At 44.5% G+C, this 17,833-nt stretch overlaps 1 protein-coding gene across 22 annotated transcripts in view; it reads right to left on the bottom strand.

Moving 5' to 3' along the window:
• CEP112 (centrosomal protein 112) overlaps positions 1-7,195 on the bottom strand; it is a 416,875-nt gene extending 409,680 nt beyond the window's left edge. For 8 of the 22 annotated variants that reach the window (XM_033848297.2, XM_033848296.2, XM_019938650.3 and 5 more), the window contains exons 1-2: positions 7,039-7,194; positions 908-1,021 (exon numbers count right to left, since the gene is read on the bottom strand). In XM_033848297.2, the coding sequence (XP_033704188.1) occupies positions 908-1,013 (106 nt within the window). In that variant the 5' untranslated portion in view covers positions 1,014-1,021; positions 7,039-7,194. Of the gene's footprint in view, positions 1-907; positions 1,022-3,568; positions 3,830-3,877; positions 4,584-6,563; positions 6,918-7,025 lie in introns of those variants that run through there. The other 14 variants (XM_019938648.3, XM_073796991.1, XM_073796992.1 and 11 more) reach the window with 8 other exon arrangements.
• Between the last annotated feature and the right edge of the window lie 10,638 nt (positions 7,196-17,833).

Here is a 17,833-nt window from a genome sequence, read left to right on the forward strand (position 1 = left end):
GTTACCATCCAACAAGGCAAGAGAAGAAGGCAGAGGAAGAGGCGTGAAGGGAAGACCATGCCAAGCCACCCTGGACTCGGACAGGCTGCAGGCCCTGCCTGGTACGATGGGTGACCACAGAACGCGTAACTCATACACTGCGCTCCCTCTTCCCAGTGCAGCTCCCTGGAATAAAGATCTAACGTTGAGTCGGCTCCTCATGTTGAATATGAAGTTGACTCAGACACCTCACAGAAACAGGGGACTTGGACAACACGGGGGTAAAAGCCCGTCTCCTGGTCCCACTCCGAACCCTCCTCGCGAAAGCTCCCAAATCAGATTTACCTTTACGGCCAGCCTTACGCCTACTATGACTCAGAGGGTCTTCCCTGCCCCTCAAACTCTCTTCAACTGCTCTCTGATAAACCTTTTTTACTTGAGACAAAGACTCACAGAGGAGAAAAGGTTAGGAATTGCAGACAAGATGCCAACAAAAACGCATTCACACTTGATTTTAGTCAGTCAACCAATGAGCATGTAAGACTAACAGATTCTTTTCTGCTTTGATAAACAAAAGGGTCAGAGACAGGTGGACAGTAGGCTCCTGAAAGAAGAACCATCTTCATGGTAGGAGGAAAAAGACGCAGGAAAAAACAGTTACAGCCAACTTTAAAGACCCATGCAATTTAAGCTCATGACCTGTGAGAAGTGGTCTCACAGTAATAATACCTTTCCACAGTTCAGTAGTCCACCATGACTAAATTTCTGTTTACCCTCCAACAGCTCAAGGTAAACAATCCTTTATGAGCTTAAGATGAAAACTGTTATTAAATGAATCCACTTTTCATTTTGAAAGTTCATGGGTTTGACTAAATAATACAAAGAAAAAAATTAATTTTAAGAACGTAATTTTCAAACATAATCTTACCTGACCTATGGGGTAATTTTAGAACAAAGGGCTTCATATCTACCACAAAGTGATCAAATTCCGCATCCAGCTTCTCCCATTTTTCTTCTTCGCTTCCCATTTCCATAATTCAGCCTGTAAAAGATTTAAAATTAAAATATTAAGATCTGTATGCTGAAAACTACAGAACTCATGAAAGAGATCAAAGGTAGCAGTAAATACCCCCAAATTGATCTATAGATTTAATGCAATTCCAATCAAAATCCCAGCAGTATTCTTTGTAGATATACACAAGCTGATTCTAAAATTTTCGTGGAAAGTTAAAGGAATTAGAATAGAAACAATCCTGAAAAAGAAGAACAAGTTTGGAACACTCACATTACCTGATTTAAGATGCACTATAAAAGTACAGTAGTCAAGACAATATGGTATTGGTGAAAGGATAAGACACATAGACCAATGGAACAAACTAGAGAGTCCAGAAATTGACCAACACAAATATGGACAACTGACACTCGACAAAGGTACAATTCATGGAGGAATGATAGTTTTTACAACAAACGATGCTGTAACAATTGGGGATCCATATGCATAAATAAATTTAAACAAATAACCTCACTCTGTATGAAAAATTAACTCCAAATAAATAACAGACCTAAGTGTAAAATGTAAAACTATAAAACTCTTAGAAGAAAACATAGACGAAAATCTTCATGACTTGGTGTTAGTCAAGGATTTCTTCGATATATCACTAAAAGCACTACCTGTAAAAGAAAAAATTGATATATTGGACTGTATCAAAATGAAAAATTTCTGTTCTGCAAAGAACTCTTTCCAGGAGTTGAAAAGATAAGCTACAGCCTGGGAGAAAATACTGCAAATCATTTACCTCAGAAAGGACCTATATCAAGAATACATAAAGAACTTTTAAAACTAAACCATAAGAAAACAAACAACCCAATAAAAGTAATCAGCAAAAAAAATTAGTTCCTTTACCAAAGAAGGTGTACAGTTGAGAAGTAAGCGCGTGAAAAAGATGCTTAACCTCATTAATCATCAGAGAAATGCAAATGAAAACCACAATGAGATATCACTACCTGCCTATTAGGCCAGCTAAAATTGAAAAGGCAAACACCACCAAAGCTGCTGAGGGCTCAGCGCGAGAGGCCTTCTCACGCATTGCTGGGAGGAGCACAGAGCGGTGCAGCCACTCAGGAAGACAGGTTAGCCATCGCCCACCCCGTTAAACATACCCGTAGCGGAGGAGCCAGAAATCCCCCTCTTGGGCATCTATTCAGGAGAAGCAATATCTCTATTCGCACAGAAACCCGGATGTAATGTTTCTAGCAGCTTTCTTCTTCTATAGCCACCAAACCCTGGAAACACCCACGTGTCCCTCCCCCGGGAAATGGATAAACCGCCGTGGCCTCGCCACACAACGAAACAGCGCTCGGGCAGAGAGAGGACGGAAGCGCCCACTGGCCCCGCCACACGGATGAGCGTCCATGCGCGAGGACGCGACGCGCAAGGCGCCGTTCCCGGAGGGCCGCGTGCTGTACGACGACACCCACTCGTACGGCATCCCCGAAAAGGCAAAAGCTACAGGCACACAGAACAGCTCGGTGGCGCACTGGGGTAGCACTGGGGCGCAAGGAGAGCACACGGGGCGCTGCGACTGTCCCGCGCCTTCTGCGCCCGAGGTCATAAAAACCCATTCTGAGTCTGTGTAAAAATTCATCACACTGCAACACCAAGAAAGCGATTTTAACCGTACGTAATGTAAAAGGTTTAACTTCCATCAAAAAACGTAAAATACTGGTCCTCGTACTTCTTCCTAATCAGGAAGAAAACCACTGAAAATGAAGGGAGTGGACCCCCAAACTCAGACACAGAGCTTCTGACAAAATTTCTTACGTTAAAAATATACCCAAGAGTCCACATGTTCCTCTCAGGTTCGAAATGCCTTGGTAAGGATGCGCACCATCTCTACGCTATGCACGGTCCCCAATTTGTCATTTGGCCGGTTTACAAACCACACGTTTGGGGAAAGGCTCCGGTGTGCCTCGGCGGCGGCCCTGCTCCACAGACGCCCTCCCTCTGCTCAGCGGGCCCCTAACGTTCAGCAGGGCGCCCACCTCAACACCAGCAGCCCCTGCGCGGACGGCCCTGGACCCGGCCCCTCCGCGTCCGGCCGCCGGCCGTCCCTCGCAGCTCGCGGCGGTGGGCCGGCGGCTCCCTCGGGGCCCGACGAGCCCTGCCGGGGATCTTCCCCCCGCGCCGGCAGGCAGCCGTGCCGGGAAGGGAAGCAGTCTCTGACGTCCACGCTACCGCTCCCAGCCACGGCTCTCGCAAGCCCGCCCGCAACGCCCCTCTTATGAGGCCCCCGCCAGCGGGCCGGACCCAGCGCTCCCCCTGCATCGCTGCCGCCCACCAAAATGCCCTCCGGCCGATCGGCCTCTTTTCCTCCCTACTCCGCAGGACAGCGACAGCGACCGCTCGACACCGTCCTTCGCTCCTCAGCTGAGGGTCTGCTGGAGAAAACGGGCACCGCCCTGAGGTCCCACCGGAATCCTCCGTTTTCTCCCATTTCGCCGTCCGCAAGGCAGCCCTGAAACTTTTACCAGCCCTCTCCAAGCCCCTAAGCCGTTGCAGCTCCGCCGACTCTCCACGTGGGAAGCTCACCTCTTCCTGGGAGGAAAACGGCATGCTCTTCCCTCCACCGCCCAACTCGCCTCCTCGGGAGCACATCCTCACGTGCTCGCCCCCGCCCCCGCGTCGGAAGCGCTGACCGTCCTCCCTGCCGCCGAGACCTCCATCACCGTCAGGGGCCTCCTCGCTGTTTCACACTGACTCCTTCCCCTCCGCCGTCCCCATTCGCTAAGCCCCGTGAGCCAACACAGCAACAAACGCTCAGAAAGGTCTCAGAACCTGCCTGTGTGCCTATTCTCACCGCCGCTCTCTCAGAGCAAGCCCTCCCCACCGCCGACTCACCCTAACTCTCCCTGCTTCAGTCCTCACTGGCACCAGAGATGTCCCAAGTACAAAGCTCCGCACATCACTTCCTGTCTCCACCGCCCACTGCCACGGGACAGGATCCAAACCCAAAGTTAGGCCGGCCTGCCAGGGCCTTTGCCTTCTGAGCTCCCTACACACGCGCGCACACGCACACACGCGCACAGATGACCATGTCCCACCGGTGAACTCCCTGCCATTCTGCAAACACTCCAAGCCCTTACAGGATCACACAGGCTGTCCCACTGCATGGAGTCATCAAGAAATGCAACTCAAACATCACTTCAGAGTAGAGCTTGCCCCACACATCCCAGACTCATCTCTCCATCTTAGTGTGTACTGCTCACATCTGTGCCACGGCATTCATCACGCTGTTACCTCTTTTTTACACATCTGTGTACTATTTACAGGTCTGCCACCATCTGTGAGCTGCTCCTGAAAGGCAAAGACCGTGACTGACACATCTTAGTAGGTACCTAGCCCATTACACGGCACATAATAGAAGCTGAAGAATCAATCGACTGGTAAATAAAAGCTAATAACTAAAGGGATTAATGTCTTACTTTTACATGCCTAATACAGGCAAACCTCAGAAATATTGCAGGTTCAGTTCCAGACCACAGCAATGAAGCAAACATCGCAATAAAGCAAGTCACATGAACACTGTGCTTTCCCAGTGCACATAAAAGGTATGTTTACGCTATACTATAGTCTATTAAGTGTTCAATAGCATTATGGTAAAAAAATGTACATACTTACCTTAATTAAAAATTACTTTATTACTAAAAAAAAAGCTATCCATCATCTGAGCCTTCAGCAATTTGTAACCTTTTCGGGGGTGGAGGGTTTGAAATATTGCGAGAATTACCAAAATGTAACCCAGAGACACAAAATGAGCAAACACTGTTGGAAAATGGCACTGGTACACTTGCTCAAGGCAGGGCTGCCACAAACCTTCAATTTGTAAAAAACGCAAAAGCGTATAAAGCAAAGCGCAATAAAACAAGGTATGCCTGTGTTTTGTTTTGTTTTTTAATTCTGTTCTGAGTACCAAATAGGTCCCCTAGAATAGAAATACTATTGCCCTTAATTCTATTTACCAAAACCGGTCGTTGTACCTTCTGCATTACAGTAGAAGAAACATATTTCAAATTCAAGACTTGGTTAAGATAAATTTTATTTAAGCGCATTTTCTGATTGGTTAGTTGGCTTGGCATTATTTGGTTGCGTGGTTTTGTTTTGCATTCCTACAATAACTAGCTGCATTCATACATAACTCCATCAGTTATGTACCTGGTAACAGAAGGCTATGATACCACTGCTGGATGTTAGATCATAAAGCTGAAAAGCAAGTGGATGAACAAACAAATGGAAACTCATAAACCCAGAATTTTAAGCACAGCTTTGACCTGGAAGTGTATTTCCAGGCTTAAACAGTTCATCCTGCCCACGTACTCTAACATATGCCTGAGAGCACCCGTAGCTAGACAAAAAGATTCCTAATAATCACTAACTCTCAACAAATCTTTGACACACGCAGGCGACGTTAATGTTTAGAGAAACGAAAACTCAGTAAAAAGACCCAAAGTTGTGAAATTAAACATAAAGCTCAAACTAAAATTCTGAAACCGTTAGCTCTCAGATCCATCATATCTGACCTCTTGGCCATTTAAATATGAATCAGCAATATCTCCAACTAGTAAAGAAGTTGGAGAAAAGTAGAAAGACGATCATAATTGCTATAATAACATGCAATACTGGAGTACACATTTTTTTTAAAAGCACTATAAAGAATCAGTGTGATACTTGGTAAAAGCTAAAACTCAGCTTTTCCTATCCCTTATTTATTCTCCAACAAAATGAAAAAAAAATTAAGTTATCGTTCCAAACTTTCAAGGAATTCTTGCTACAGAAATTACATCTTATAAGTAGGTTGTATCTACTTAGTGCCAGCTAATCAAAAACTTTTATTACGATTTATTAGAATTGCAGATTTAAATTATTAGATTAAAAAATAAGGAAAGCTGTATCTTTGACTTAGGTTTAAAATACTTAGAGCGTGCCCGCCAGTCACATAAATTAGTGCAAACGCAAAAAAGGAGGTAAACTGGGTGAGCCTTGCTTATCGCTACAGTATAGCTGGCTCAGGTCTTTTATTTAACTCACCGGCACCGTCTTTTTTTAAACCTGTGTCTATGTGGACAGCTACAAAACGGGCTAAGACCTTCTCAAGGTGCTTCGCTGTCATAGGGGTCAGCAGAGCATAAGCGGGCCACCAACATTAAAGGTCCTGCGGAAAAGGAGCCACACCGCTCAACAAGGAACACACCTCACATACATCAGGCCCCGAATAAACACACTCCTCAAAGTTGCATGAAGTCAATTTTGTTCAATCAAACCATACTTTAAATAGATGGCGGATCATTACACAAAACTTGAAAACCGTCCTCCGGTACATGAAGCCGGTTTACAGGTGCCTGTTTCACCCGGCTCGCCCTTTTGGGTGTTTCGACAGTTACCGGACACTGACCGCGCCCTGGCATAACCCTGGAGACGGGGGAGCACGCCGAGGCCTGGGGGGGCCAGTGACGGCTGGGCCGCAGCCTGAGGCCTGCGGGGCGGCTCGTGCCCCCGCACCGGCCTTTTCTACCCCGTGTCCACGCACCTGTAAACAGGAAGGCCGCACGACCCTCAACACACAGGCCGCTCGCATGGACGTCCCTCGTCCCTCGGACACTCGGACCCGGGACACTGGGTCGTGGCCAGCGGGCCGGCGGCGGGCCGGGCCTCCCGGGGGCCACCCCTCACCCCGAGGGCCCAGGACGCCGTCCGGCTGCGGGGGGAAGTGTTCCCGCCGGCCTGGGACCCGGGCGCGACCCAGTCAGGTGCCCAGACCCGGACATGCTGACCCGCCTCAACTTTCTCAGAACCTCCCCGCCCTGCGCGGCCCGGACTCCAGTCCGCCCGCGAAGCAGCGGCCGCCCGCGCCCAGAAGCCCCCGCGGCGCCCGCCCCACAGGCCTGCAGAGAGGCCCGGGCCCGCCCACGGGGCGACCGCTCCCCGCGCAAAATTCCACCCAAGAACCCGCGTGTGGGGACCCCGGAGGGGAAATCGGAAAAACGAGAACCTGGCGCCCCTACGTGCAAGCTTTCCGAGCGGCCGCCGCCGTCGCCGCCGTCGCCACCGCCGCCGCCGCCGCCGCCACAAAAAGGTTTCAAATCCGTCCGGGCGCAGAGGTCGCAGCCTCGCAGCAGGCCCCGGGGGTGGGAGGAGCCGGCTGGGCGGTGGGACGGGAGGAGGTGCCCAGCTCGCAGGCCCCGCCCCCTTCCCCAAGCCTCCGGCGGCCGCGCGCGGCGCCGTTGCCATGGCGACGCTCCGGGCCTCGGCTGCCCCGCCCAGCTCTGCTGCCCCTGCCTAGCAGGTCGGGAGCAGGCACGTCCGCGCTCGCGTTTCCCCGCCCCCCCGCGCTGGGCGGCGTTGTCATGGCGACGTCCCGGCCCTCAGCGCAGCTTCCGGCTCGCTTTCCAGCGTGTCGGCCCCTAGACCAATCCCAAGCAGAGACTCCCGGGATGACCAGGCCACGCACTGGACGCTGCTGCCTTCAGGCATCCCGCTCGGACAAGTAGCTCGTGAACACTTTAGGGGCGGTAGAGAAAGAACGGGTAAAGAGCAAAGAACACGGGGTTGCAGTAGGATATTCAGAGGGTGGACAAACGACATTGAAAGAATCTAAAGAACTGAGAACTTACTGCCTGGTATCTCACAACCCAGAGGTGAATACCGTTGAATTAAAGGAGAAAATGAACACTGCTTTTTTTTTTTTTTTGCATTCATAACTATCCAAGATCTGAAAAAACTTACCCCAAATTCCGAAGATGCTGAAATAATATGAAAAGGCTTTGTGTTTACCAATTCTGGATAGAATAACAAGATCAAGAGCAAAATGTATTTTTGCTGCTCCCAGGAAGTCTCATCCACCTCGGGGCGGTCTCCATTGCTATGTTGTGGTTTTCTCTGGTCTTCTGTTACATTTCTGGAAAGGCTCTGAACTATATATATTTTTAAAAATACCGAACAGAAACAAAATTTAAATTGTGAAAACACTCACTTAAATGAAATTCAGTTTACCACTGTTTTTCATGTAATTTCACACAGGATTCCTTCTGCAGTATCTGCAATACACGCAGTGTGATGCCAAATCTAACATAAACACAGCTTGAAGCATCTTTTCAATTTTCCATAAAGAAAATAGAAGATTCATTCATTTGTAACTAGTTACTTTCAAGCTTCCAGAGGGAAGGCATATTCTTTCCAAGGTGCTTTTTCAAACCCTCCCACTGGAACCAACGGTTTTTCATGATTTCAGTGACAAATTATTAAAGCTAAGGAAAAGAAGAGGTATGAAATACTTTTAGGAATGTTTAGTTTCTCAAAAGCATAGTTGAACATGTTTATAGCTAAAGAATAATGGGTAATTCAGTCATTTGCACAGAGAATCTGGGATGCAATACCCACACATGCAATTGCAGGAATTTGACTACCCAATGAAGAGGTTCAAAACCATGCTGCTGGAAGAACATGAAATGAATTTGACAATTGATGTCTAAATGAAGACTAGCAGAAAAGTAGAAGAAGAAAAAAGGGGATTGAGGGGGGAAATGCAACAAAGTCAAGTTCATCTAAGAAAAAATTGCAGCAGAAAAAAAAAATACACGACTTAAAAGGTTAAAAAAATTAAGGTAAGTTTCTTAAAATAATTTCTATATTTAGGTGAAAGTAAGAAGAGAAAATCTCCTTTTACATTTTCAAGAACTAGGAGATTGTCACTATGTGTGTATATATATATATAAATATATATACACACACACATATATATATTTAAAAAATTAAGATATGTACATAGGATTTTTATAGTTATTTATGTAATACATATGTAGCTGGGATGCCAACTGGAACCTGAGCTGTGTTGACCTTTGGATTCAAGCTTTTGTGTCACGATGTCCATTGGAAATCTCCTTCCATGACAACCAAGGAAACTTCTAGAAAGTAACTCACCCTAGGTGACAGTGAGCAGATATGGTTCAGTAACAGTACACAAACATTGAATGGACAGGTGGTTCCACGTAAAGTACTAGCCATGGGTTGACTTCCAGCTCTCCTCCTTTGCTTGTAACAGAGTGATTCCCAATCTTTTAAGGTGAAGATTTTCCTTTGAGAATCTTAAAAAGCTATACCTCTCCTGCCCCCTGTACTTCACCACCCCTAAATGCCCACATGCCCAAAAATATGAGTACAAATCAAAGGGTTCCCCAAATTCCTCAAGTCCATCCATGGAACCTCGGTTAAAGACTTCTGCCCTACGGATTTTATATCAACTTAAACATTGAGAACAGAAGCTATAGCGGCATTCTTGTCCATAATTTCTGAAGCTATTATGGGCAAACGCAGTACAGACATCACTGCCCTCAACACTTGGTTCCAGCAACCTCAGGGCAGGCATTAGTGAAAAGCAGCAGCAGCAGGGATGCCTTCAGCGAGCATCAGAGGCAAGAAATGAGAAGAATATCCTCACAGCTACACACACTCGGAGAAAAACAGATGATGCCCACCATATGGTGGCTTAGGAAGATGCAGAGCACGCATGAGCCCCACCCTGGGAATACTTGGGAAGAAATATCTGGAATCGGAGTCCCTTCAGGGACCCCAAGGGTGAAGACAGATAAATACTCTGTTGTAAATGTTCCAGTGCTCACGTGGCCTGAAAAATACTGTTTCACACGAAGGTTTTATGGCCACAAACCTATGGCAACCAATTAATATGACTTCTATGTCTAGTTATTTCATAAAGGATAATAATTTGTCACCTCAATATATATTTATTGAATGTCTAGTATGTGTAGATTGTTTTAACGGAATGTTTCTTCTACCACGAATGTTCTGACAGCTCACCCTAAACGTCACTTTCTCAGAGAGGCCATCAGTGCTTCTCAAACTACCCCTTATTCTCTTTCAAAGCCCCCTGCTCTTTATCTTCACTGCCTTTATCGAAATTTGTAGTCAAATATTAACTGATATTAAAGATCTTTTTAAAATGTCTATAGGCGGGACTTCCCTGGTGGTCCAGTGGTAAAGAATCCGCCTTACAATGCAGGGGACATGGGTTCGATCCCTGGTCGGGGAACCAAGATCCCATATGCACAGGGCAACTAAGCCTGCGTGCCACAACTACTGAACTCGTGCACCTCAACTAGAGCCCCCGTGCCGCAAACTACAGGGCCCATGCGCTCTGGAGGCCACACGCCACAGCTAGAGAGAAAACCTGCCACCACAACTAGAGAGAAGCCCGCGCGCTGCAACGAAAGATCCCACATGCCTCAGCACAGATCCCGCGTGCCGCAACTAGGACCCAACGCAGCCAAAAATAAAAGTAAATAAATAATAAATCTAAAAATTTTTTTTAAATAATATGTCAGGCTTCCCTGGTGGCGCAGTGGTTGAGAGTCCGCCTGCCGATGCAGGGAACACGGGTTCGTGCCCCGATCCGGGAAGATCCCACGTGCTGCGGAGCGGCTGGGCCCGTGAGCCACGGCCGCTGAGCCTGCGCGTCCGGAGCCTGTGCTCCGCAACGGGAGAGGCCACAAAAGTGAGAGGCCCGCGTACCGCAAAAAAAAAAAAAAAAAAAAAAAAACATGTTTCCTAAAGGCATTCTTTCATACCTTAATTTCCCTGAAGATCCAAATGTATAAGTCTATAGTAATAAATATATTACTAATAATACAGAAAATGAGTTACAAAACAGCTTACAAGCCATTCTACCAATTTACATACTTACCATATACACACACAAAGGAAAACAACGTGTAAGGATGTGAATCAAAGGCGGACAGTGAATCTCTAGGTAATGAAACTAAAGATGATGTAAGTCCTTCAATTTTACTTCCTAGATACCCTCAAATCTCTCCAAAAAATAGCTCTATTTTAGAAAACGTTGACTTAGACATAAAATTATGAAATTCACCGTATTCTTCTCCTCAGACATAAAGTTATGAAATTCACTGTATTCTTCCCCACTCAAACATTTTGGGTGTTTTTTTTCCCATAAATTTATTTATTTATTTTTGGCTAAGTTGGACTTTGTTGCTGCGCACGGGCTTTCTCTAGTTACAGCGAGTGGGGGCTACTCTTTGTTGCGGTGCGTGGGCTTCTCACTGCAGTGGCTTGTCTTGTTATGGACCACGGGTTCTAGGCGCACGGGCTCAGTGGTTGTGACTCGCGGGCTCTAGAGCGCAGGCTCAGTAGCTGTGGCGCACGGGCTTAGTTGCTCCGCGGCATGTGGGATCTTCCCGGACCAGGGCTTGAACCCGTGTCCCCTGCATTGGCAGGCGGATTCTTAACCACTGCACCACCAGGGAAGCCCTCTCAAACATTTTGGAATCGAGGTTTCAATAGCTTCAGTGTGAAGTCAGTTATCCAGTAGTTTGAAGGATTGTGAATAATAAACACATTGCAAAGCAAGTACAAGACACAAAAACAAATGTTAGTGACTTTGGATCACTGAGGTGGATTATCAGGCAATTATTTCCACTTACTATCAAGAATAATCAAGAGTTAACTGTAAAGAGAAACAAAATTTTTCTTCCTAAGCTGAGATTTTTGAATTGCGTATTTTTTTCAGGTTATAAAAGTTTTGATGATATTATACGGAATTTGGAAAACACTGAAAGGTTTAAAGAAGAAATAAAAATTAATTCTACCATTAAGGAATAGCCACTATTAACAATTATAAATACATTCTCAAATCTTATACATATATACATGATCGTCTTAGTGTCTACTTATTTTTGCATCATTTGGATATAACATAATTTGCTTAATTATTTTCCTGTGATTGGATATATGTTATTAGCAATTTTTGGCTCTTATATAATACTGCAATAATTATCTTCTAATATATACATCTCAGTTGAAGTTTCAACTATCTCCATAAAAGATATTCCTGCAGGCATGAATGAAATTAAAGCTTTTGATCATTACTGCCAAATTGCTTCCTGGAAGTGTTTTGCAAATTTGCAATTCCACTCAAACAGTCCCTGAGAGCGGCTGTCTCACATCAACAATTTTTCTAATCTGTGCTAATTATATATATAAAAATAGTATCTCTTTTTAATTTGTGTTTTCCGCTATTAGAAAAGCTGAAATATTTGAACATCCCTATTAGTCCTTTTTTCAAATTCTTCCACAGAGTGTCCTCTAGTCCTTTGCCCATTTTGGGGGGAAATTTCACATGTTATACATGTCTTCCATATTTTAATCTATTGTTTCAAAATCAGCAAATGGCTCTGTACACAGTACTGATGCCTAAGCTGATATTCTGAATAACCAAATTTCAGTCAGTGATTCACCATTTTGCATTATTAAGATTCTCTGTATCATTACATTGAAATACATGAATGACTCAGTCATCTAAATGGAAAGCAATTTATAAATACAAAGAATGAGTATTATTATTGTTACGTAAAGACATTAGAGATAAATAAAATAATCCTGTAGCCAGTAAAGTCCTTAAATTGGGTAGGAAATAATTCAGAACTTTCTAGGTCACAGAAGAATAAATTATACCACAGATAGATGTAGTTTAAGGAGTGTAGAAACCAAGAATTATGGGGCATGTTTTCTTTTCATCACCACTAGAAGACAGAGTTACAACCTGTAACACAATGATTCTGGATTCCTTTCTTTTGCCAGAACTAAGCTGAGGCAATTGATCTGTGCCAGAGGCTATTAACAGAGATAAACTCGGCTATTCGTCCCCCCTCCCTTTCAATAACACAAACAGTCCCCCACCTACAATGGTTCAACTTAAGATTTTTCAGTTTATATGATGGTGCGAAAGCAATATACATTTAGTAGAAACCGAACTTTGAATGTTGCATTTCGCTTTTGTCCCAGGTAGTGATCTGAAGTCAGACGCTCTCTGGTGATGCTGGGCAGTGCGGCAGCCAGGGCTCCCAGTCAGCCATGCGATCAGGAGGATAAATAACCCCTCCACTCCAGCCATTCTGTACCCAAACCATTCTGTTTTTCACTTTCAGTACAGTACTCAATAACTTACATGAGATATTTGACACTTTATTATAAAACAGGCTTTGTGTTAGATGATTTTGGCCAACTGTAGGCTAATGTAAGTGTTCTGAGCACGTTTAATGTAGGCTAGGCTAAGCTATGATGAGCAGTCGGTTGGGTGTATTAAATGCATTTTCAACTTACAATGTGTTTATCAGGAGGTAACCCCATTGGACGTCGAGGAAGATTTGTAGACATATTGCTCTCACCAACGTTCATGCAAACAGCAACCACCTACTAGGCCACTTCCTAGCCTCACCTATACAAAAATCTCCTCACCACCCTGTTTCAGCACCCCTCCCTAGGCTGGAAAATGCCAGCTTTAGAATTCAGTTATTTCCAGGAAGCCACCGGGAAATGCGTTGCTTCCCTAGCAGTGTAAAAAAAGGGAGGAAAGACACAGTCCTGAAGTTTGGCTCTGTAGCTCCGTCACTTGTGTAAACCAACTGACATAACCTCCGTGAGCTTCAGTGTCTTTACCATCCTTATGGGATGATTGGGAAGATGGAGTTAACACAGGTGAGCTAGATGGGAAGGGAAGTGCTTCCCGGTGCCTGACGTGGGAAACGTCAATCTTTTCCTTCCAAACTGTCTGTCATGAACTTTCAGAAGTGGCAGATGCCACTGGGAAGCAGCATTAGCACACAAAGAACTAAGTATGCTGCACGCTCACACACACTCATGTAAACACATTCACACACGCATGCTCACATGCACATACGGGCACAAAGATCACACACTCGTACACACACTTGTGTACACAGATACATCACACATTCGCGCACACGTGCACACATACTCGTGCTCACATTTACAAAACACACACTCAAACAGCATACACATTCACGTACACATGTGCACACCAACCACACACACTCTCAAATGTGCAGACATATACTCACACCCATATGCACAAACCCCAAGCTCTCCTTCCTTCCTTCCTTCCTTCCTTCCTTCTTTCTTTCTTTCTTTCTTTCTTTCTTTCTTTCTTTCTTTCTTTCTTTCTTTCTCTTTCTTCTAAATCTATTTCAGTGTTAAGGTGGGGAATGACCCTCAGGCTAGTAGATGGGAAATTTTACTGATAAATACTTATCATTGAGTTTGGGGACTCAGAAATCAGATCCTACATATTGAAAGATTGGTCAATGTCTTAGAAATGAGAAAGTTCATTTTCTATAACTTCCTGAAGAAACATGTTAGAGCACGAAATAAAAGTGACGACCTGGATCCCTTTGTGTTTAGAAGCCCATCTGCCATAATAGCTTACAGGGTTCCAAGGGTCTGCAGTTGCGGGTTAAGCGACATTACATAGCATGGGAAGACCACCTTCAACCTTGTTAAAATGTAGGATGATAACCATCGATTTGTGATTATAATTTCACTCTTTCTGCACCAGGTTGCCTGTGGGGGAGAAGAAGAATACTTTCTGGTACCTCAGCCAGCAGGGAAGGTCACTGCACTCTGGCTGGGGAGGGTACAGCTGAATTTTGGTAACAGGCAACCTGGTGATCTAAGCATTTAAGAAGAAAAACATTTCAAATAGAGAGGCTACTTATGGGACTAAATGGACCATATAATCACTAAATAGGGGGGCTGCAACTGGGCAGTTTCTTCTGATGGGCTCCTCTAATCCAAATTGCCTCTTCAGAATGAAAAATAGCAGATTTTTCTTTCTGTGAAAATATCATTAGAGGAATCAGTACTATGGCCTAAGTTCTAAAGTTTACTCTGATTAATTTTCAAGGACCCAAGCCTATCCAGTGGCCTGAAATGCCTTCAAAGAAAAAAATGATGCAAGAAGCCACCCTCAACAAACTTGCCATATTCCGGGAGCTTTTTATGGAATAGTCTATTAAAAGTTCCATCTGGAGATTCCTTATAAAAAGTTCCAGCAAAAGAGATTTGAATACAGCAGCAACTAACACAACAATGTAAAGCAGTTATACTCCAATGAAGATGTTAAAAAAAAAGACAAGGAATTAAAAAAAAAAAAACAGATTTGAAAGAACATATATGGTCAGATAAATATTCAGGAGTGAAATTTCTGGGTCATTTGGTAGTTCCATTTTTAGTCTTTTTTTTTTTTTTTTTTTTTTTTTGGCCACACCACATGGCACGTGGGATCTTAATTCCTCAACCAAGGATCGAACCCATGCCCCCTGCACTAGAAGTGCAGAGTCTTAACCGCTGGACCGCCACGGAAGTCCCTATTTTTAGTTTTTTGAGAAACCTCCATGCCATTTTCCACAGTGGCTGCCCCAATTTACATTCCCACCAACAAGGTAGGAGAGTTCCCTTTTCTCCCCATCCCCGCCAACATTTGTTATTTGTGGTCTTTTTGATGATGGCCATTCTGACGGGTGTGAGGTGATATCTCATTGTGGTTTTACTTTGCATTTCTCTGATAATTAATGATGTTGAGCATCTCTTCATGTGCCTGTTGGCCATCTGTACGTCTTCTTTGGAATAATGTCTATTCAGGTCTTCGGTGCATTTTTTAATCAGATCGTTTTTTTGATGTTGAGTTGTATGAACTGTTCATATATTTTGGCTATTAAACCTTTATCAGTCATATAATTTGCAAATATTTTCTCCTATTCAGTAGGTCTTCTTTTTGACTTGTTGATGGTTTCCTTTGCTGTGCAAAAACGTTTAAGTTTAATTACTTCCCATTTGTTTATTTTTTTGTTTTGTTTTGTTTTTGTGTTTGTTTTTTTTTTTGCGGTACGCGGGCCTCTCACTGTTGTGGCCTTTCCCGTTGCGGAGCACAGGCTCTGGACGCGCAGGCTCAGCAGCCATGGCTCACGGGTCCAACCGCTCCGCGGCACGCGGGATCCTGCCGGACCGGGGCACGAACCTGCGTCCCCTGCATCGGCAGGCAGACTCTCAACCACTTGCGCCACCAGGGAAGGGAAGCCCCCATTTGTTTATTTTTATTTCCTTTGCTTTAGAAGAAAGATTCAAAAAAATATTGCTATGATTTATGTCAAAGAGTGTTCTACCAATGTTTTCTTCATTAATTGGAAAAGATACACACAACCCAGTGTTCATAGCAGCACTAACAATAGCCAAGACATGGAAGCAACCTAAGTGTCCATCAACAGATGAATGGACAAAGACGATGTAGGGCTTTCCTGGTGGTGCAGTGGTTGAGAGTCTGCCTGCCGATGCAGGGGACACGGGTTTGTGCCCCGGTCCGGGAAGATCCCACATGCCGCGGAGCGGCTGGGCCCGTGAGCCATGGCCGCTGAGCCTGCGCGTCCGGAGCCTGTGCTCCGCAACGGGAGAGGCCACAACAGTGAGAGGCCCGCGTACCGCAAAAAAAAAAAAAAAGAATATGTAGTGTGTGTGTGTATATATATATATACACACACACACACACACAATTGAATACAATAATCAGCCATAAAAAAGAATAAAATTTTGCAACTCGCAACAACGTGGATAGACCTGGAGAGCATTATGCTGAGTATGATATCACTTATATGTGGAATCCAAACAATGAAACGAATGAATATAACAAAGCAGAAACAGACTTAACAGATACAGAGAACAAAGTAATGAATGCCAGTGGGGAGAGGGAAGGAGGGAAGGGCAAGATAGGGGTAGGGAATTAGAGAGACAAGCTACTATGTATAAAATAAATAAGCTACAGGGACATATTGTATAGCACAGTGAATATAGCCAATATTTTACAGTATCTTTTTAAATGGAGTATAATCTATAGAAATATTGAATCACTATATTGTACACCTGAGAGTAATACAATACTGTAAGTCAACTATACTTCAATTTAAAAAAAAAAGCTTCATTTACAGTTTTAAAAGTCTATATATTTAACATTTTTGAAACAATAAATTTAATTAGGAAAATATCTGCAACAAAAGGGAGGATAATAGAACAACATATTCTCTCCTCTTCTGGAGCAAACCCAGCGATCCAGTCTGGGGCAGGGGAAAGGCTCTGAAATTTTTACTGCTTTCTTTCCATTCCTACAGCTGTGAGGTAAGATGGGGGGAGGTCCAGTTTTAAGTGAATAGGTGACAAGTTAAAGAAAACAGTGGTTCTAAAACTTAGTGCTAAAAGAGGAAATCCAGGGTGGATGGGTTTTTGTTCAGCAAAATGCCTAAATAGGGCCTTTTGGTTTAGAAAGGGGAGTAACCGCCCACTCTCAAAGCTGACCCTCAATACACATCATGGAGAAAGATAAGGGGGGGGGAAGCAGAAGGCGGAGGAGAAGAAGAAGAAGGGGAAGGAGGGGGCAGGGAGGGAGGGGGAAGCAAGAGAGGTTGAGAGAGAGGAAGAAGGAAGAATATCGAAGGAAAGGATTGAGAAAAAAAGTAAAGCTGTTTTTTAAAGTTAAGTAACGGGCACTTGGAGATTTTGAATGACATCCTGGGAAGTGGGGGGCACACTGATTTCTGTAAAGGGAGGAGGAAGAGAAAAGCATCTTGGAGGAGATGTCGGACCACACCCCGTGAAGGCAGGTGAATCCTGAGGAAGACGCATCCCGGAGGAAACACCTGTGCGGAGACAAAGTTTACCAGTCGCGATGGGCAGTACAGAGCGTGGAGATGGCAAAGTAAACAACTCTTTCTGGGACTTTTATAAAAAGGGATACAGAGACGGAGCAGTAGCTAGAAAAAGATGTGAGGTAACAGTAAGGTTTTCTTTTTAAAACAATGGTGATATTATTGCATATTTATATGCTGATAGAAATGCTCCAGTAGAAAGGGGAAAAAAAATAAACATGGAAGATCATTCATCAGAAGAACAAAATCCTTAAGTAGGAGACAGAAGACGGGATCCCGG

This window comes from Tursiops truncatus, chromosome 20 (genome assembly GCF_011762595.2).
Source record: "Tursiops truncatus isolate mTurTru1 chromosome 20, mTurTru1.mat.Y, whole genome shotgun sequence".
Classification (NCBI taxonomy): Eukaryota; Metazoa; Chordata; class Mammalia; order Artiodactyla; family Delphinidae; genus Tursiops; species Tursiops truncatus.